Source organism: Phaseolus vulgaris, chromosome 1 (assembly GCF_051622355.1).
Source record: "Phaseolus vulgaris cultivar YP4 chromosome 1, ASM5162235v1, whole genome shotgun sequence".
NCBI classification, from domain to species: domain Eukaryota; kingdom Viridiplantae; phylum Streptophyta; class Magnoliopsida; order Fabales; family Fabaceae; genus Phaseolus; species Phaseolus vulgaris.
Window position 1 is genome coordinate 51,125,621 of NC_143498.1, and position 22,512 is coordinate 51,148,132.

Consider the following 22,512-nt stretch of genomic DNA (forward strand, 5'->3'; position numbering starts at 1 on the left):
GAAAAACTCTTGCCAAAAGTGCTTTCTAAGGTGCAACGAGTGGATCGGTCACATTATGATGACAATCAACTTCTTCTCGACCTAACTATACAAAGCAACTTTGATTTTCTATTTCAACGGAATGCATATATCCGAAAGTTGGAAACTGGCTTCATGTCTTAGTAGTGAAACAAATTTGGATTATAAGGTACAACCGAAGATGCAGAATGATTAAGAAACTTCACTATTATTCTGGCCTTGCTACAATGAACTTAGCTCACTTAAACTAACGGCAATTAGTGGTCCTTCCAAATGTAGTAATTAAGGGTCAAAGGCTAAATTAGTGTGGATACACAATGAAAATTCAAAGTCCATTCTTAACTCCTATACTAATAAGAACCCTTGCCCTTTTGACTATTATCAGCTGTCTGATATCTCCAAGCCAGTTTTTCAATTTTGGACATTGGCTCTGCTAGAATGACATCAAAATTTCCGAGTCCACTTGCTACTTCAACTAGAGCACCAATAAATATCTCAGTTCCGGTATCAATAGAAGCCCCTATTCTTTAAGCAGGAGGAGTGTCAGGGTCCTGCTTCAAGAAATTTAAATAGTTTATCACACTCATGTGCTTCCAACACTAGAATAGAAAATCAATCACTGACATGATGGAAGTAGAGTCTACTGGACAGCCCCTCAACATCAAGTTCCCAAGTCCTAAGCATCTCCTTTTTTGGTAGGATATCCATAAGAATCCCATATAGGGTGAAGCAATAACTGAACAATCTCCTGTGCCTTAGGGTTGCTGTAGGGATCACAAATGCTTACAGGTTGCTCCAAGTGTTTGGCATTACCAGGAGCACACGACTAGGGGAAATGGACAGTGTCATTTCTACATATTCTCCTGTCGATATGAAATGGAGGGCAGTTAATAAAACCTGTGGGGCTGTACCAAGCTTGAGTTTCAGGATTATTGTTCATCTTACTATATCTAGTCACATCAGTTAGGGCATCTCCATCACAAGGAAGCATCATTGTCCTTCTAGCAGCTTCCCATATCTAAAGGTAGAACTGGCTCCTAGGTCCTCCCCCGTTTTTGACATCTAAGTTCAGCCTGACTCTACAATTTGGTGACTCTGGAAGCTGAATCATGAAACCAAATGGTTATTTGTTGTTGTTTCATATTGAAGGAAATTGAATGTTGATTAGCTTACAAATTTTATGACTTCAGTGGTTGAAACATTCATTATAAAGGAAATTGTGGACAAATGAAGACTCTGCTTACAGTTTTATGCATTCCCCTTGTGTCGTAATGGTAACCTTCAGAAAATCCGCTGGTTGCATCAGCTCCAAGGTAGAACATCAACCACGGATATTTCTTTGAAGTCTTGAGCTTGTGTTTGAACGTTCAACTTCCACATTAACTTTCTTCTCCCAAACTACCTCATAATAAGAGTGATTACCATTTCCAACTCCCTCACAGTCAGAATCCAAAATCATAAGAACCAAAGAATCTCCCTTTTGCATTGGAGCCATTGAGCTGTGTCTGTTGAGGACATGTGATAATATTGAAGACTTGTATAAAATCTTTTCACAATAACTAAGACATCTTTGAATAGTTAAACAAAAAAACAAAAGAGATAAAGCACAAAAATAAGTTTATATTAGCTCATTTTTACTATTAGGGTAATGTTCCATTATTGAAAACACATCAAATTTCACTAAATCACAAACAACTATTTCCAAATTCTTTAGACTTGAAGCCTTTTCACGTTTCCCCCAAGATCATCAATAATTGTTAAGAGACTCACAATCTCATTAACTTGATATATGGATATACAAATTGAATTTAGGATTTTTTTTTTTCTCACAAGAACAACATTAGATCATAGAATTCCAACAATTGACAACATTTTATTCTCTAAATTGTGCTTTTAAGACTATAAGAAAGTCCTTCTCTCTTCTTTCCTATTTATTTTAATCTTTGTTCGAGGTATTGACAAAAAATGTTTACTAGGAACATTATAACACTAAATGTGCTTCATTAATTAATCATCTTTGTACGATAAATTTTATTTTATTTTTTTATTTTCACATGAAAGTAACATGAACTAATGGGATTTTTTTTTCCTTTTAAGAGAATGAGTTTTTCATTTGAAGTTGATTTCTCTTTTGAAATTTTATAGAGCATAAATTTAAATAAATTGCTGATCATCTAACATGCACATTAACTATAAGAAGAATAAAACACGATATTAACAATAGAACAAGAAACACATAATTGCATCGTTTGATCACTAGACGAAGTGTATTTCTTTCATATTTAATTTTATATTTAGAGAAAATGTATTTTTAATTTGTTATAAATCAAAATAATCAACATTACTAATAAATCATATATTTCAAAAAAATTTAAATTATTTGCATTAAAAATGAAAAATGGTTTCATATAGTAGTTTCAAATTGTCCAACTCAATGTCTCAATATCAAATTATATCATGCCTGAATATTTTAGATTAAAAGTAAATTGAACTGATTTTGAGGTCCACCACACCTACATATGCAAATGACTCAAATTTACTTTTACTTTTTATTTTGTCTTTATAAAATTTTAATCACAAATTAGATCTTTAGATTTTTAATTTTTAAGCATTTTGATCTAATGTTAATATATAATCTAATTACTTAAAAATAATATATATATATATATTGCTAGCAATTTAATGATATATTAAAATTAATTAATTTTAAAAATTAAAATAATTATTAAAGGATACAAATACCAAAGTTATAGAAGGATCATAATATTAATTGGGTGTGTTCTCTAATCATCAGTTGCTTCTCTTTGTAGAGGAGAATAATTAACCTTTATTTTGTATTTATGTGTTATGATTCTAGTATTTAATTATTGATTTTTTTTTCTCTCTAGTTAAACCTATAATGAGTGTACTACTTGTATATAGTCAAACCATTTGTTTTGATTTCAATAACAAGAAAAGACAGATATTTATTCTCATATCTTTTTACCTCTCTTTTACTCTTTTGTTCTCTTTTATCATCATTGTTCTATTTCGTAGTAATAATGAAATCTATAATTAAAGTTTTATTGAAACTGAAATATATAGTAAGCAAAATTACAAAAAGGGGCCATATAAAAGTTATACCAATCTTTTTGTCTTTGCAAAATACTACATAAGGCACAATTACAAAATGTCAAATAAGAAAAATAAATCATTTAACTTTTCTTATTTTTGTTTGTCACGTGCATGCAGGTTCTCTTTAGTGGCTGACAGAGCAAAAAGTATAAACCAGTTAGTCTGATTAGATATAGCAAAAATGTCATATTCCTGAATAAAATTTGTAATACTTTTAAATACATATCCACTTCCAGCTTTTGTTTCACTACAATTATATAAATATAAATATTTCCGTACTGATGTAATGAATTACTTTTTAATTAAAAATTTGGATTAATAAGATATTTTTCATTTTTTTTCATTTTAGACTCTTTAAAATTAAAAGTAACCCAAACTATATTGTGGAAAAAATTATCCATTTCTATTTTTCTTTTCCTAAAGAGTAATCTGTATTAAAATTCATCTTATTACACTTTTACTTTAAATAAAATAGCTTGTATTTAAATGTGTAAGTGTAATAACATGAATTTCTCGTATAAATAAATAAACGAAACGTCACCATTCAAGCAAGAAAAATGTGTGGCCAGAAGCAAATGGAGTTTCGTCTCTGCAGTTTTCTCTTTACGATCTTGTGCTCCTTGAATATGGCTTGTGGCACGTTTGGCTCCACACCGTTGACGGGTTTTTTCACGTTCAGCTACCAACAAATAATTGTAGCTTTCACGTTTTTCACTACTGATAAGTTACTTTCACGTGATTTCTCCGCTTTCCAGATGTGCCGTAAGTAAGTTGGAAATCAATTATTGTAACGTTTGTTTCAAACGTGAATTTTGACTTAAATGTTATATGTTAGCTTATATATTATAAGAGATTTGTCACTTTCATTAATTCCAATTTTAGATGGCTGGTTCAATAAATTATTATTTATATTATAGAAATTCCAAAAGTTTTAAATAATTATTGAGTTAATTTCCTTTATCCATGAATCAATATAGATAAATAATTAATAGGTTAAAAATGTTTTTGTGCATCGAATTAAAAATCAATTTAAAAGAAAAGAATTTTAGTATAATTAACAAAACTGACTTGTGATAATGCATTTTCATAGCTGCAACAACTTGAATGAGGTCAGAATGGTTGACCCCTTTCTTTCTTCTTCTTTTTTCTCCTTCTACTACTGTTTACTTGTGCTTGTTTAGGATAAAATTCAATTTTTTCATAATTGATTTTAATTTCATGTTAGGAAAAGGCTTTATCAACAATGGCAGAACTTTTTCAGCTCCCTGGTTCTTGTGCAAAAATGGTGGTTTTCCCCTTGCAAGGTTCTCTTCTGGAACGATTATGTATTCATTCATACATACACCAGCTGATTCGCCTAGAAAGTGTCCTCTAAGAGATGAGGTAGTGTTATCTTCCCACAGTTAGAGGGGTCAAGCTTCCTGAATTGGTCACAAATTTGCAACACATCTTTTTCATGTATTTTACCCATTTCTTTCAGCTTGAAGATTACATACTCAGACTTGCTGAAAACAAAGCCAAGCAAGGGGGAAGATCAATGGCAGACACGGAATTACAGTAAGAACACCTTTCAAATAATTACCACATAAAATAATCAAATAATTCATTGATGACTCACACTCTCTGCCCCTACCTGTACTATCTTTATTTAGAAAATGACATTTTCTGCAACAGATGACAGTTCATGAACGGAAACAAGTAAAGGGGAAAAAAATTCCCTGCAAACCATAATGTTTAATCAAATTATAGTTATGTCCGCACATGACTACTGTTTTTATATTTTTGTTAAGAATATTTTAATGCGGCTCTTGATTTCACGAATATCCGCTCCATAACCAACATATGATGTTAGCTAATTGAGGTGCGTTGTTAATTAGAATATCCTAATCATGGCATCCTATGTATTTGGAGCTATTCTCCGACTAATACTAGCTAGATACCAATAATTGCAATAACTCCACTGTTTACTTGTCATAGGCAATAGGCAAAGTGTAAATTACCATGGTAACTAAATTATTAGCGATTGCTAAAGCAGTTGTGGTTTCATCAAATCTTTAAGGTTATGCAAAACATAACTGATGCAGACACGATTGTTGTACTGCTATCACACTCAGTCAAAAAGATTTCAATGTTACAGTCTCTCAATTGCGGTTGAAGATGTTCTTTTAAAGCCATGATAATTGGTAAGAAGGCATTTTCATAATATCACTATCAATTTTTTAGACTTTTTGGCGAGCATATAGCAATTATCGATCGTGTTTTTATACAATTTCTTAGCATGCTAAAGATCGTGATGAAACTGTGACAGATTAAAAGCTTGACAGGTAGCAAAGAAAAAGAGATGATAGGAGGTGAAATGACGATAATACCTGATGAAACCAGTGTGGTTGATATCAGCAGCAAGCAAATCCTCAACAGTAATTTCTCTTTGCAAGACCTTGTTGGCCATTCTGCGATGCCTTCTATTAATTCTGGCCTCTGCCAAATAAAGGAAAGCCCGTGCCACCATCAAAGTAGAAAAGAGCAACCAAATAGCAGCAAATAAGCGACCGGGAAGTGTCTTAAACGCCCTGTCCCCATAGCCAACCGTTGTGACAGACATAACCGACAAGTAAATAGAATCAACCCAATCCAAACCCTCCACAAAGTACAACACCAAACTCCCAATCCCAATACACAGCACCACAACCCCAAGCGCCAAACCAACCTTCAACCTGATCCTCATCCTCCCCTTCACCACATCAACTATGTAGTTCCTGGCAGAAAACCCCTCCCTCCCAGTTGCACCCATTTGGAGCCCCGTAAGGATCATGTTCTCTTGCACATCCAAAACAAAATTAACAAGCCCACTGAGGAGTATGTCTATGAAGCCGAACCCCACCAGCACAAACACGCAAGCGAAGACCTTTGTAAGTGGGGTCAAGGGAGCGATGTCTCCGTATCCTATGGTACACATGGTAACTATACAGAAGTAAAGAGCATCGACCACAGGGTGGGTCTCGATGCCGGAGAAATGGTCCCTGTTGAAAGAGTAAATGGCGACTCCGACGCAGAGGTACATGGCGAGTAAGCACATGGCTTGTCGGATTATGGAACTGGACTGAGGCTTGGGGAGTTGGGGCGACTTGGGTTTGAGGTCTCGCATGGTAACCATGGCGGGTGCTGTCTTGCAACGACTGAGTTTTTTCTTCTTGGGGTGAAAGGGAGAGGGTTGGGACAGGTGCTCTTGAATCTCGGCGTTACGGGCGGCGCGTGGGGCGGTGACGTCGTCGAAGGACTTGGAAGATTGCAAGAGGAAATCGGCGCGTTGGGAAGTGGTTGTGAGAAAAGGGTCGTCTTCCATTGCAGAAAACAAAAGAAGAAAAGAGAACATAGAGATGAGAGGAGATTGGTGTGCGTGGATAGATTTAGATGGTACGGTCTCTGAGAAATGGTTTTTTGGTGTTTCGTTCATTATTGTTCCTTTCTGACTCATCACTCAGCCACCAAAAACACTCATCACTTCCACTGGACCCCACGCCACGTATGCTGATTGCGACCCTTCTCCTCCTTCTTCTTATTCATGCTACAACCAAACAAATTCAGCATCGGAATAGTGAATTAACAACCACCAATCCCACAACTCATTTACTTCTTTAATTACCATTTTCATAATTATTACTTTTTTTAGAATATTTTAAATCAATTAATACTTTTTATGCACATGATTTTCTTAAAGAATGGGTTTATACTATTTATATTTTAAAACAAATTAAATCACCTAATTTCATCCTATTTCGTTTTTCAAGTTGAATCACCCTTAAACCATTTTGTCACTATTATTATTATTCTAGTTAAGAAAATAATGATGGTAAATTTTAATAATTTTATGCTAATTTAAAATATAATAATATTATCCAATAAAATAGATTTCTTGTTGTGATGGTGAGGGTGGCTTTCACTGTTCTCCATGTCGTGATGTGAGGGTTTTAGTTTTATAAAATAAAGTAGTTTTGTTTTGTTTTGTGCTTTGCGTCAGGGAGCATACCATATTATCCAGTTAAACACAACTTGATGACTAAATTAAGCTCAATTATACACAAATAAAAAACAAAATTAAAGTCCAATTATTGTAGTTTGGCAATTAGGAACTTTGCGCCGGAAAATCATTGCAATAAAAATAGCAATAAAAAAGAATTCATTGCGGTAGAGTAAAAAAGATAAAAGCAAGAAGAAATACACAAAAAATTTAAGCGAATTTTTTTTCTATTCATACTTTAGACTTTTTAAATAGCTATAATAAAAATTATTAAAATTTATTATTTTCAAATTTTTTTCATAACCAACAAAATTATAATATAAATTATAATATTAAAATATTTCATGTTAACTTATAATTGATTTATAATATAGTTCACACTCAAATTTTATTTGTTATGTTAAAATAAAAATTAATAAAAATATATTTAAATATTTTTTTATTATAATTATACATATGTAGAATAAAAAAAATTAATTTCATGTTATAGAACAGAAACACAAAAAATATATTTAATTTTAATAAAAATAAAAAATAAGATGAAAAGTTAATAAATATTTACAAATTTCATGAAAAAAAAGGTGTTGGGACTCACATTTCTCATTTGAAGCCATACTTTTTTTAATACAAGATACAACATTTATATGTAAATAATTTCTTGAAAAAGTCAAAAACTCAGACTACTGTCTCCATAAAGTGATGATTTTTATGACTAAAAATAATCAACTAAATACCCAAAATAAAACAACAAATAATTATTTATACCTTAGCGTAGCATTATAATGATATTGTATTTAATAATTAATTTTTTAATGTTAACTAAACATATTGACCTTTTTTTAACTATGAGAATGTATAATTTCATTACAAGATATTATTATTATTTGGAAAAAAATTAAGGCAAACAATACATTGTTTTCTTGAATACAATGACGTTTTAATTTTTTAATAAATTTTGTTAATATATATACTCACATCTTTTTTATAAAAAATTTTATGTTAAACATAACTATGCAACTTGACATTTTTCTTAAACTAACAAAGTAACAACAAATATATATAATCGCATTTTAAGCCTTTATTAATTAGATGAACATCTATTCTTTTAAAATTATGTGTGTTTTAAGGATAATTATATTTTATTTTCTATTTGACCTATGAGGTGGAATTGGAAGACAATTTAGATATGTAAGAATCAAACTTTCCTTAATTATGTAATGAAGATTTATTCTATTTTAGTTTACCCCAACATTTATTTATTTATTTTTTGATTTGAGACTCAAAGATTGGAGAACTACAAAAACCTAAAAGAGAGAAAAAGATGGCCCAATCTGCATTACAAAGCCCGTGAAGAAAGACCAACAAACTGAGCTTCAAGTTACGGTCTTCTTATTTGGGTTCTTTTATTCCCACCTAATCATTTTGCTATTTAATTCTATATTCTTCTATGTTGTTTTTAACTTTTTTTATGGACTTGTGTTCAAAATGGTCATCATATGGTCATCCCAAAGTTCGTCCCAAAACAAAAAATAAAAAATAAAAAATATATATATATATATAAATACAATTTTTTTAAGAAATACAATCAATTAATATTTATTTAATAAATTAATATTTATTTATTTTTATTTATTTTTTAATTTAAAAATAATATTATATTATTATAAACAGTATCAAATGTATGTTATTTATGATTATGGTGTGAACAAAACTTTTCTCTATATTTGGAGTAACATAAAGCTTATTGGCCTGAGTAATATATGTTTACGACTCACATTTTTTTATACAATCAATCATAACTCTCAATACTATTATTTTAATATCTTTTATATAATTTAATTTTAAATTTATCTTTTAATAAATATCTTTTATATAATTTAATTCTAAATTTATCTTTTATTATATATATTTATGGGTGATAATATTTTCACATCCTGCTCCACTTTACACCCACAACAAAATATTTTGTAATAAAAAATGAAAAAATCTTCTTAATAAAAATATAAACAAAATGTAAAATATTAAAATAATTTTCAAAAAACAAAAATAAAAAAAAATAAAATTAGAGAAGTGTCGAAAGGAGAAAATCTAATTAACTCTAGTTCATGAAATGTCGAAAGGGATCGATCCACTTTATTTTACTATAAGTAAAATTGAAAGTCGTACAACATAAGGTGTAAAAAACAATTTTCCTATATTTATTTATAAATTCATCACATTAAAAATTGTATCCAATTTCGGATATTTCCCTTAATCAATGTAGTCCTGCAATAACAATAAGTAACCTTATAAAACATCACTATCTGTTTCATCTGTCTCTTACTCATATATAAATTAACCCTAACGTAAAAAAGGAGTCTCTAACTGCTCCATTTTCAATCCTTAACTAATGCATAAACAAATTAACATTACTTTTATACATCATTTTAAAAATAATATATGCACTCTCTCCATCTTTCTTAAGAAAACATACAAAATAATACTCTTTAAAATATAAAGCATTAAATTGTATATATGTGACTGTATGCTTGAAGGAATAGTTCTCTTTCTCTTTTCTACACCCACCAAACAAAGTTTAGACTTAAAAGCCAAGGAGCACAAAACATAAAATATGAATCTATTCATTTACAAATATAAATCCTATTCACAGTACATCATCATACACTACCATTACCAAATCCATTTTCTTCTGCATAGCATCATGGCATTGTCTGTCATAAGAACAAAAGGAGGCCTAGTTAAGCCAGGCAAGGAGACTCCCTTGACCACACTAGACTTATCAGTGATTGATAGGTTACCTGTTCTAAGATGCAACGCTAGAACCTTGCATGTCTTCAAACACGGTCCTCAAGCAACAAGAGTAATAAGAGAGGCCCTCTCCAAAGCACTCGTTCCATATTACCCTCTTGCAGGAAGACTTCGAGAATCGCAACCAGGGTGCCTTCAAATTCAGTGCACAGGTGATGGCGTGTGGTATGTTGAGGCATCTTCTCATTGCACCCTTCAATCTCTTCATTTCTTTGATGATGTTCAGTCTATTCCTTATGATGATCTTCTTCCTGATGCTATTCCCGAGAGCCAAGGTATCGACCCCCTCGTGCAGATGCAGGTATATCATTGTCACGTTACATATTTCTTGATAGGTCAAAAAAATTCATTAAACAGGCAATCATAGTGCTTACATGGTTATTTTAAGACACATATTTTTATCTTCAGACGATAGCCATCACAGAAACTCTCTCTGCATTCTGGTAATGAGTTTTGCCATTATGCAAGTCACCTTATAAAATGACAGAAAAAACAGTGACAGCTAATGGCATCAGTCTTTTAACAATGTTTCAGAGTTCAAGTTAGATAATGATATTTTGAATGTAGAATAAATTATAATTTAAAAAATACTCACCTTATCTACCTTAAAGTCTGATCTTTAAAGGAAGACTAAGGACTTTGAAAAAGTTATCTTTTTTTTTTAATTTAGTCTTTAATGTCATGTGATCTATTAAATTACCCTAGTGGGATATTACTCCATTGTTATTGTATTAGGTGTTAAAGATTATCTTTAAGATCTTAAAATTTAAGATTCTTAGATGCTTAATAATAATGATTAGAGAAACTTATCCAATACATCATTGATAATGAAAAGTCTATATATACCTCTAAATTCTCCTTTCTTAATCTGCCTGTTCGTTTTTTCTTTTCTTCTCAAAAACTTTCTGAAGTAAAATTGAGAAAATCCTACTAAGCAGACATAGAACCTTTTCATTTATAGACCAACTCATCAGATTTGGTGGTTAAACAGATAATAATAATCTATGATTATATTTCACGCATTCTAACATTAGGTTAATGGATTCTTGATGCAATTAGTTTTGTTATCTTGGAGTGTACATGCCAATCAATGAACTATGGAATGTTGATTTCGTTCAGGTGACACAATTCGGTTGCGGAGGGTTTGTGATAGGCCTCATATTCTGCCACAGCATATGCGATGGTCTTGGTGCTGCACAGTTTCTAAATGCAATAGGGGAACTAGCTAGGGGTCTGGAGAAACCTACCACCGAACCAGTGTGGCACAGGAACTTCTTTCCATCTTCTCAAACCCCTCAAGAAACTGCATTGCCACCAATACCACTCGCTCCTCCTCAAATGCCAGAATACAAACTAGAGCATGCTAACATAGACATGCCCGTGGATCAAATCAACCGTCTGAAGAGAGAATTTCAACAAGTGACTGGACTCAAATGCTCAACCTTCGAGATTGTAGCAGCAACATGTTGGAGCAATCGAACAAGGGCAGTTGAATTCGAGCCCAATACGGAATTGAAGCTAGTGTTCTTCGCAAATTGCCGTCAACTGATGAACCCAGCTCTGCCAATGGCTTCTACGGCAATTGTTTCTTCCCAGTGACGATCACGGCTTCGTGTGAGTCACTTAGAAATGCAACAACGGTTGGTGTGGTGAAGCTGATACAGGAAGCGAAGGGGAAGTTAGGCGTGGAATTTGACAGGTACCTGAAGGGTGAGCATTTCAAAAATGGAGAAGACCCTTTTGCGCCTCCACTCACCTACACCACTCTCTTCGTATCTGAGTGGGGGAGGCTGGGATTCAACCACGTGGACTACCAGTGGGGGCCACCCGTCCACGTGGTTCCCATCCAAGGGTCTAGCATTATACCAGTGGCCATTGTGGGGTCAATGCCTCTTCCCAACAAAGGGATTCGTTTGATGACGTGGTGTGTGGAGGAGCCACATCGCCTTCCTTTCCTTCATCAGATGCATGGGGCCATCAATCAGGAACTCAGTATGTAATCTCTTTGGTGAACAAGATCTAGGGTTCTAACAAGAATTAGAACCTCTCTCTGATTCTCTTTGTCTTCTGTTTCTTCATGTTGCCATTTGAAATAAATTGTAATTTCCTTCAAGTTTGTAGGAATATGGAATTTCTTTTACTTAATAATATGGAAACTCTATGAATTTCTTTTACCCAAATTCAAGGTTGTTTTAGTCAAACGCTTTAGTGAGATGGAATCTTTGATTTCATGGTGCATAAGCCTTGTTGTAAACAAATAAGAAAGATAAGCGTGAGAGTGAATGGAGGTTTTCACAACCCCTGGGTCACGACTGCGGGACGATGAACAAAATGGATATAACATTTAAAGTGTTTCTCATCAAAACTTATACTTAATGAAAATTGGAAAAATTGGAAGTTGGAGTTGCGGTTACGCAGACTGTCTAGCGACCTCTTGGTGAGTAACAGTGTATAGTCATATTATAGGTTAAGAGTGTTCTTGGTGAGTAGCAGTGTATAGTCATATTATAGGTTAAGAGTGTTAATTTCGACTAGACCTCTTGGTGAGAAGTAGTGTATAAGTCACATTATAAGTTAAGAGTGTTAATTTCGACTAGAGATTATAATAAAGTGTAATTAAATGTTCATTATATATGTAATCCTTCTTACAGAATAAAATACGGAGAAAGTGACTCTCATAGTGAAAGATAATGTTATTTTAAATTTTGAACTAGACCACTCAATTAAACTCTCCCTCAAACATCCAAAAGAGGAAACAAAAACTAATCAATATGAAACATTTGTTTTCAAAAAAGTCTCTTGTAAGAACACTACCTATTTTCATTTCATACGGGAAAAATCAAAGTTTACATCATAAGTATAAAAGATTAAACTATTTAAAAATAATTGTACCAATATGAAGTAGACTTTTGAGAAAATAAAACCGAAATTTTTTTAAAAAGTTGAAAAAGTGAATGGACAGAAATGAACCTTGCTCATGACAAGAAATCAGAAATGAGGTAAGTGTGGAGTGAAAAGATGTTTTTTTGAAAAAAGGGTGACAGGCTTACCTAAATGAATGTAATGTGTTTTGGGGTGGGCAAGTCTACAGTATATGTAAGACTGGTACAGTAATATAAATTAGTGAACAAGAGTTCTGTTTTAAAAAAACATACTTAAAACGTGAGAAATATATGTTCACGTGATTTATATTTTTAACTATAAACAATAATAAAAAGTAACAGCACAGTGGAACATACTGTTCCAATATTGGGGACAAACCTTTTGTAGTATGCACAGTTCATAAAAAAAACTTATTTTTTTGCTAAAAAGTAAGAACATTAATGAGATCATGAAGTGAGTGGTGGTTTTTCTAGCATCGAATTGAGGGAGATTATTGAAAGCTTACTGGGACTTTTTCTTACCACTTCAATCATTTTAATGAAAATGGAAATAAATAAATAGAACTAACTATAATTTTTGTTCATTAATGATTTTTTTCCATAGAGTTTCCATAGAGTGTCTACATACTGTTGATTGTGGAGTATTGCAAATAATTGAATGTTAAACTTTTTTCCATGATTTAGATGTGATTGAAAATAATTGAATATCTTTAAATAAATAGCTAATATTGAAACTTTATATCATGTTCGTTTTTATTATTTGAGAAAATTGTGTGCTAGTTAAATCCTCTGATATTGACGTTCTAGTTATCGTAGAAAGACATATTCTTTGTTAAATGATTTTAAAAAAGATTAATTGAGCATCACTTAGATATAACTCAAATTTATATAAGAGATTTATATTATTTTTAATCTAAAACTTTAAAATAATAGATTTATGGATTTTTTATATGTTATTTTATTTATTTAAATTCATATTTAAACTCTTAATATAATTTTAGATTTTTGAATTACGCGTGAAAGTGTTTGATAAATTAAATTTTTTACACAATAGTTAGGCTAAAATTATTTTTAATATTTAATATGCTGTCTTTGTACACTCGTGTCTTTAACTTGACTGTTCAATGTTCTACATTTGTTTTAAATTTTCTTGATTTGATTATAATATTAGTTGGTGTATCCTCGTATGACTACATAAAATTATTATTGCAACGAAAATTAGTAAGAGAAAATACGTCAGGATTATATTTATATCATATTTTTTTGCAAAGTTATATATTATTTTAATAAGAGAACAATTTTGTCATTAATTTCTCACTAATGACCAATACAATAAATAAACAAAACTTGTGTTGAGTGAGAAAATAATTCTTGACCTATTTTACTAGCACTCATTCAATGGCAAAGTGTCGTAAAAATATATTAAAAAATAATCTATATTAGTTAGGAAATATTTTCCTTACAAGTCCTTCGCAAATTTAATAATGGACTCCTCACCAAATCAATAGGCTATTAATTATGGTGTATCAAAATTTATATGATATACGTTATTATTGTACAAATATTTTTTTAATTTTAATTATATTCATTTATGAATTACATAAGTTAATTAAGATATAAATATTTTTAATTTATGCCATATTAATCAAGTTAGTATATCTTAATTAACTAATGAGTACTTATATTCAATTTTACCACTATAATTGGTCAAGATATTCGTAAATGCAAAACAAACATTTTTCACTCTTGTTTTAAATTTTTATTGAAAATTAAATAAGAAGTGCACAAACCAAGATCCTCTTATATTAACACAGAAAGGAACATGAGAGTTTTTCTAAGACAAAACTGCTAAAAAGAAATAATTATCACTGCATCTTTCAGAATGAAGGAGAAAGCATGTGATTATAGACAATCTTGAAGCTAAAGCTCAAAGAATTCATAGACTGAATCTTCTTCTTCTTCTTCTTCTCTTATCAGCACACATGAATTCATCAACATAGCAAATAACTGATTCACGTCTCAGACTTTGCTTTTAACAAAAAATGTTAAATAGTTATAATAGAAAACAAATTTAATGCATTTGTGTTTGTACGCAACTAAATAGGAAAACAATAATATCACTTTAATAACTCCCACAATATTTTTGAAAAATCAAACTAAAACGTATAAAAAGACAAACAAACTTCCTGAATGTTAGCAGCATTGAGCTATCATGGAAAGTATGCTTGCACAATGAACACATAGATATCGTATTTATTTATACTTTCTACGTATTTTTGTATCGATATAACTACTCATCATGATACAATATATTATGCACTAGCTGCTATAATAAGCACCCACACGGTATAACACAAATCTGCAGACACAATAGCAGAGTTGTTTATCCTCGTACTCAGTGAAATACCAGAATCTGGTTTCAGACTTTCAGATTTGAGGTACCACTATCAATCTTTTTCAACGAGGAAAGACAATTATTCTTTTTATATTTGTCTGCTTTCTTTCATTTTCTGCATTCACTTTGGTTGATTGAACGATTATTTGATAACCCCTCGTTTTGTTTCTGGTTTCTGGTACACACAGGTTTGATATTGCTCATGTTAACAGTAGTTTTGTCATGCAACGTTGCTGGTATTTAATTCTGTGACGAAGATAATCTTTTTTTCAAGTCTGACCAAGTGTGGTTTTTAAAAAATATTATTTTTAAAAGTTCATTATATAATTATGTGTATTAGATAATCGTATAATTTGATAAAAATCTTTACTTTCTAAGAACATGTTAGAAGAAGATCCTTTTATCTTGCTTTTACTGAAAAATAAGTTGTTTGCATAAATCTGAAATTTTGTAACTTAAAATTATTTTTTCATCATTTTTTTTAGTTTTATTATAAAACTGATTTTTCTATTATTTCCAAACGAAATTAATTATGTTAACAAACTAGCTTAAAAAACTGATTTTTCGATTATAATCTATTGTAATAATAATTAATTAATTAGATTAATTATATATAATTGTAAAAATTGATTATACATATAAACACGTCTTAATTAAATTATTCTCATTATTGTTACGTATTTATTAATATCATGAGATGAAAGAACATCATTGAACAAAGCTTCATCTAAGTTTTTCATCCGGTTAATGGTCCTTTTCCTTGTTTTTGCTTTGTTTTCTTTCTATCTGTGGTGGTTGGTCACAAAATGATTTTTTTTTTTCACTGCCTGGACCATTCAACTGTTCTAAGAAAATCAGTAACTTCAACGAGGAATGTATAGTTGAGCAGAGTTTTCATACTAATTTATGAACACAACACGCTTTTTTTTTCACACAAAAATGACGTGTTATGAAATTCAGTGGGATAGGCCCATTGCAAATTTTCATGGGATGGACGTGGACACTTCATCAACCTTCGCTTTGTCGCACTTTCGGAAAACACTCATTGCAATTTTTCTATTTGCATTGTGATGCTCTACGCTTCTCAGTGTTTACAGTTTCGTAATTCTGTTATAAATATCCAACTGGGTCCCGGAGCTCAATTCTGAAGCTTTAAAAGGACTTATACCGCACGAGAACTTGGTGTCCACAAAATCTTTTCACTGAGCGTTTTAGCTCAGCTCCAAACTGTGATTCTGCCATTTTTTATTACTCATTTCAGAGTTTGTTGTCCTTGGCTTGGAAGTGTAATAGGACTCTTTTGGGGTGACTAAACTTTCTGAGTTGTTAATCTTTTGTATCACAACTTTGTTCCACAGGTGGAGAGTGTACCAGTCACTGATGTCTGATAAGATGAAGCATGGGAATGACTTGCCTGATGAAGAGCTTAAACATGATGAGAGAAGGGCGCCAGAGAGCACAACAAACGGGGAAAAGAAAGAAAAGAGACAACAAAAAGAAAAGGTTGAAAGGGTTCCATATCACAGGCTGTTCTTATTTGCAGACTCCACTGACATCATTTTAATGGTTGTTGGCACCATTGGAGCCATTGGAAATGGCCTTGGGATGCCTCTCATGACATTTATTTTTGGGGAACTCATTGATACCTTTGGCAAAAACCAATTTGGCTCCAACGTTGTCAAACAAGTTTCCAAAGTAAAATCTCTGAACCATCTCAACTTAGTGATGTACTACTAGTCTTACTACTAAAATGAACTTAATATAGATAAATTACCTTGGGTTTATTTCATAAATTTATGAGGTTAAAGAGTCCTCATAGCACATCTAATATTGCAATTTAACAATATCTCATGATTTGGTTGCTTGTCAAAATTGCAGGTCTGCCTGAAATTTGTGTACTTAGGAATAGGCACTGGAGTGGCTGCTTTCCTCCGTAAGTATATTATGTAATTAAGATCATTTCACTTTTTGTCACCTCAATATCTTGTAAGAATCTGTTTACATGAAAAAAAAATAGACACTGAGCTGGAAAAACAATTTTCGTTTTTCAGAGGTGACTTGCTGGATGGTCACAGGGGAAAGACAGGCTGCAAGAATTAGAGGCTTGTATTTGAAAACTATACTAAGACAGGATATTGCTTTCTTTGATAAGGAAACTAACAGTGGAGAGGTGATAGGGAGGATGTCTGGTGACACTGTTCTCATACAAGATGCTATGGGTGAGAAGGTACTAGTACTACAACTATATGTTGCAACAATTGCTCAAAGGAATTGACTGTAAAGTAGGAGCGAAAGCCACTTCAAATTTTGTTGATTTGATACTGCTTTTTTTTATAGAGGTCATTTACTGAAGTCTTTAATTCTTAAATAGGTTGGGAGATTTCTGCAGCTAACAGCAACCTTTTTTGGGGGCTTTGTGATTGCATTTATCAAAGGATGGCTTCTAACTGTTGTCATGTTATCCGTTGTTCCACTTGTTGCTACTGCTGGCGCTGCTATGGCCCTTATCATAGGAATGATGGCAAGCCGAGGCCAAACAGCTTATGCGAAAGCTTCACATGTAGTTGAAGAAACAATAGGCTCAATAAGAACTGTATGTTGTTGAGTCTGAAGTTTTTCTATGAAATTCTGTAACTTCTCAGTATGTTTGTCATGATACTTATCTCTTGCAGTGCGGTGCTTTGATATTCATTATTTTGTTTATCTGTGTTACTTTCAGGTTGCATCCTTTACAGGGGAAAAGCAAGCAGTGTCCACTTACAAGAAATTTCTTGCAGATGCTTATAAATCAGGAGTTCATGAAGGTTTAGTAGGTGGAATGGGTTTTGGGCTAGTTTTGTTCGTTATGTTCTGCGGTTATGCTTTGTCTGTATGGTTTGGCGCAAAGATGATAATTGAAAGAGGATATGGTCCAGGTGCGGTGGTCAATGTGTTTGTTGCTGTGTTAAATGCTTCCATGTAAGTAGATTCAACTTTATATATTTCATGCATACCTCAACTCATTTGCATAAATTTCATACTGGTATATATGTCCTAGGTCTCTTGGCCAGGCATCTCCTTCCATGAGTGCTTTTGCGCAAGGTCAAGCGGCAGCTTATAAAATGTTTCAGACAATTGAGAGAAAACCAGAGATAGATGCTTATGACCCAAATGGAAAAAACCTAGAGGACATTCACGGTGAAATCCATTTAAGGGATGTTTATTTCAGCTATCCAGCCAGACCCGAGGAGTTGATATTCAGTGGATTCTCTCTTCATATAGATAGTGGCACCACTGCAGCTTTGGTAGGACAAAGCGGAAGTGGGAAGTCTACAGTTATCAGTTTAATCGAAAGATTCTATGATCCACAGGCTGGTGAAGTTCTTATCGATGGCACTAATGTGAAAGAATTTCAGCTTAGGTGGATCAGAGGAAAAATTGGCCTTGTCAGCCAGGAGCCAGTGTTACTTGCAGCTAGCATTAAGGATAATATTGCGTATGGAAAAGATGGAGTAACAGTTGAAGAGATAAGAGGTGCAGCTGAGCTTGCAAATGCTGCTAAATTCATTGACAAACTGCCACGGGTTTTAGTTTCTAGCCATTTCTACTATTTCAAAGTTATTTTATGATCTGTGATCTTGGAATTTGATATGTTACATCTACCTTTTTACCTTCTTCGTTCAGGGATTAGACACAATGGTTGGTCAGCATGGAACTCAACTATCCGGTGGACAGAAGCAGCGCATTGCCATTGCAAGAGCAATCTTGAAAGATCCAAGAATTTTACTTTTAGATGAAGCAACAAGTGCACTTGATGCAGAGTCAGAAATAATAGTGCAAGAAGCTCTAGACAGGATCATGGTCAATAGAACTACTGTCATTGTCGCACATCGCCTGAGCACGGTGAGAAATGCCGATATGATTGCAGTAATTCATAGAGGAAAAGTGGTTGAGAAAGGTATGAAACAAGTCTAACCAAAACATGGCTTCTTTCATTGAGAAACGGTTGATCATAATATGTGCACGTTGCACTTTCACATACTGTAATCAGTGATCCCAAGTTTGTCTTTCTGAATCTCTCTTTATTTTTAATATATTATTCTTGTTATTTTTACCATATAAATGAAACAATTTAGTTACTACTTTGGGGATGATTATAGAAGAAAAATAAGGAATCCTTCGGTATCAAGACCGATCCTAGAAAATAACCAAGATGAAGATAGAGACTGGGTTTTAAATTATCACACTTTTGTTTTCTGTATATTTCACTATAATTAGTGTTTATTAATCAGGAAGACACGTAGAATTAACCAAGGATCCTGAGGGAGCATACTCTCAACTTATACGTTTACAAGAAGGAAACCAGGGATCAGAAGAAACAAGAGACAGCCAAAGCAAGAGGGAACTTTCCTCAGAATCCTTTAGAAAGTTGAGTCAAAGGCTGTCATTTCGAAAATCAGGATCATCTGTGGGGAACAGTAGCCGTCACTCTCTTTCAGTTTCATTTGGTTTGCCTACAGCAATTAGCATCCCTGATCCTGACCTTGAAAACTCACAGCCTCAAGAAAAATCGCCAGAAATTTCATTCCGGCGCCTTGCTTCCCTCAACAAGCCAGAGATTCCAGTGCTCCTGATTGGATGTGTAGCTGCCATAGCAAATGGTGTTATATATCCAATATTTGGTGTATTGCTCTCCAGAATTATCAAAACATTTTTTAAACCATTTCCTGAGATGAAAAAGGATTCCAAGTTTTGGGCACTCATGTTTGTGATCCTTGCAATTGGATCTTTAATAGCAGTTCCAGTCAGAAGTTACTTTTTCTCTGTGGCAGGCAGTAAGTTAATCCGACGAATCAGGCTCATTTGTTTTGAGAAGGTGGTCAACATGGAGGTTGGGTGGTTTGATGAGCCTGAGCACTCTAGTGGTGCCATTGGTGCAAGGCTCTCAGCAGATGCAGCATCAGTGCGTGCCCTTGTTGGTGATGCTCTAGGACTAATTGTTCAAAATATAGCAACAGCATTGACAGGTTTGATTATTGCTTTTGTTGCGAGCTGGCAATTGGCGTTTATTGTTCTTGTTTTGGTTCCCCTTATTGGAATGAATGGCTATATCCAAATGAAATTCATGAAGGGATCCAGCACAGATGCAAAGGTAGAGTACTTCTCCATGTCCAGACAATGCTACTTAAATAACTGCTTTATTTAGATTTTGTAACAGAGTCTAAGTATTGTAATATAAATTTATGCAGACGATGTATGAGGAAGCAAGCCAAGTTGCTAATGATGCAGTTGGAAGCATAAGAACAGTAGCTTCTTTCTGTGCAGAGGAGAAAGTTATGGAACTATACAGGAAAAAATGTGAAGGTCCCATGAAAGCAGGGATTCGACAAGGATTGATAAGTGGAACAGGATATGGTCTTTCATTTTTCTTGCTCTTCACTGTCTATGCAGTCAATTTTTATGCCGGAGCCAGACTTGTGGAAGCTGGCAAGGCATCAATCTCAGATGTTTTTTTGGTACTAACAACTTTTTGACACTTGTCCAACATTAAGTAAGGAAATGTTACATTTTCTTCTTGAAATGTTTTGCAGGTTTTCTTTGCTTTAACTATGGCATCTGTTGGAATTTCCCAATCAAGCTCCCTTGTTCCTGATTCTAACAAAGCCAAGATAGCGACTGCTTCAATATTTAGAATAATTGATAGGAAATCGAAGATAGACCCTAGTGATGAGGTCGGTAACACACTGGATAGTGTAAAAGGAGAAATACAGATTTGTCATGTAAGCTTTAAGTATCCATCAAGGCCAGATATACAAATTTTTCGAGACTTAAGCTTGACAATCCATTCAGGCAAGGTAAAGCTTAATGATACTATTTTTTTATGTTAAACTCAATTTGGGTTCACCAAGCATCTGAAAATGCATATTGCAACTAATGGTTTGACGTTCCAGACTGTGGCCCTTGTTGGTGAAAGTGGGAGTGGAAAATCCACAGTGATTGCCTTGTTACAGAGATTTTATGATCCTGATTCTGGTGAAATTACAATTGATGGGGTGGAAATTCAGAATTTAAAACTCAAGTGGTTAAGGCAGCAGATGGGACTTGTAAGCCAAGAGCCAGTCTTGTTCAATGATACCATCCGTGCCAATATTGCATATGGAAAGGAAGGCAATGCTAATGAAGCAGAAGTCATAACCGCAGCCAAACTGGCCAATGCACATGGCTTTATTGGTGGCTTACAACAGGTAAAAACTAAGACCCCTACTAAGCATTTTGTCAGCCTCATTATGTCTGTTAACTAAAGTTTCATTTCAATGTTGTCTTCTTTAGTGCACTGTTCACTTATCCAGATGTGATTAGCATTTAACATGTGTGTTTTGTCTTTTTTTCCTGTTATAAGGGTTATGATACGGTAGTGGGAGAAAGGGGAGTCCAACTATCTGGTGGGCAAAAGCAAAGGGTGGCCATTGCACGTGCTATGATTAAAAGTCCACAGATATTGCTACTTGACGAGGCCACAAGTGCACTAGACGCTGAGTCAGAGAGAGTTGTTCAAGATGCCTTAGATAAAGTGATGGTGAGCAGGACCACTGTGGTGGTGGCTCATCGTTTATCTACAATAAAAAATGCAGATGTGATTGCAGTGGTAAAAAATGGCGTTATAGTGGAGAAAGGTAGGCATGAGACACTCGTTAACATCAAGGATGGATTTTATGCTTCCTTGGTCCAACTTCATACAAGTTCAACAACACCATGACTCTATTTCTTCTTTTACTTTTCTGGAAAAGTTCTCCTTTTTTTCACATTGGTCTTGAAAAGTTCAATAAAAGTGCAAGACTTCACCCTTGTTGGAGATATAGCAACTTTTATTAGTGAGAACGTAATTCATGATAAAGAAGTGAATTGTCATTGTGGTAACTGGCCTATCAAATGTTAGTCTTGTCTAAATGCTTGCCAGTTGAAAAAATGTATCGCTTTTCCACCACTATTAATCACTCTAGTGTTAAACCTTATAAATAATAGATATTTTAATAAAACTATTTCAATTAATAATTTATTTATTATTGTTCGGTGTAAAAAAATCTCATATAAATTATTTTGAAATTGACAGAGGAGTATAAATAGTCAGCTTGTTCAATTCATAAAGTCCAGGTAGGTTAGGTAATATTAAATGAGAAAGCGTCACTTAAAATAATTGAATTCAATTTCACTCTTATTAAAATAATAACTGAATAACTGAATTCAAGATCACTTGTATTAGAAATATCATATTTCCCCCAATTTTCCTTTTTATCATT

General features: G+C 33.1%; 3 protein-coding genes, 1 long non-coding RNA gene and 1 pseudogene across 5 annotated transcripts; 3 read left to right on the forward strand and 2 right to left on the reverse strand.

The window, feature by feature from the left end:
- Positions 1-200: 200 nt before the first annotated feature.
- On the reverse strand, positions 201-4,469 carry LOC137814835 (uncharacterized; annotated as a pseudogene). The gene is made up of 4 exons (XR_016517130.1): positions 4,386-4,469; positions 1,263-1,523; positions 643-1,120; positions 201-569 (listed from the first exon to the last, which is right to left on the reverse strand). The product of XR_016517130.1 is annotated as an uncharacterized LOC137814835 (transcript).
- On the reverse strand, positions 4,161-6,701 carry KCO5 (Ca2+ activated outward rectifying K+ channel 5). Its single transcript, XM_068617754.2, has 2 exons — positions 5,502-6,701; positions 4,161-4,637 (listed from the first exon to the last, which is right to left on the reverse strand). Exons 1-2 carry the CDS (start codon positions 6,605-6,607, stop codon positions 4,490-4,492), a joined length of 1,254 nt encoding a protein of 417 aa, XP_068473855.1. The 5' UTR covers positions 6,608-6,701; the 3' UTR covers positions 4,161-4,489.
- LOC137814838 (uncharacterized) lies at positions 4,637-6,590 on the forward strand. Its single transcript, XR_011081687.2, has 2 exons — positions 4,637-5,315; positions 5,441-6,590. It is a non-coding gene; the product is annotated as an uncharacterized LOC137814838 (long non-coding RNA).
- A 3,015-nt stretch (positions 6,702-9,716) lies between the features above and the next one.
- LOC137814839 (HXXXD-type acyl-transferase family protein) lies at positions 9,717-12,138 on the forward strand. Its single transcript, XM_068617755.2, is given in 3 exon segments — positions 9,717-10,259; positions 11,078-11,522; positions 11,525-12,138. Coding segments are annotated over 3 exon segments (1,377 nt in total). The 5' UTR covers positions 9,717-9,761; the 3' UTR covers positions 11,959-12,138.
- A 4,169-nt stretch (positions 12,139-16,307) lies between these two features.
- LOC137814841 (ABC transporter B family member 11) lies at positions 16,308-22,132 on the forward strand. Its single transcript, XM_068617756.2, has 12 exons — positions 16,308-16,930; positions 17,114-17,168; positions 17,287-17,462; positions 17,607-17,828; positions 17,955-18,193; positions 18,273-18,798; positions 18,899-19,172; positions 19,507-20,366; positions 20,464-20,730; positions 20,806-21,069; positions 21,166-21,459; positions 21,615-22,132. Exons 1-12 carry the CDS (start codon positions 16,616-16,618, stop codon positions 21,969-21,971), a joined length of 3,849 nt encoding a protein of 1,282 aa, XP_068473857.1. The 5' UTR covers positions 16,308-16,615; the 3' UTR covers positions 21,972-22,132.
- Positions 22,133-22,512: the final 380 nt, after the last annotated feature.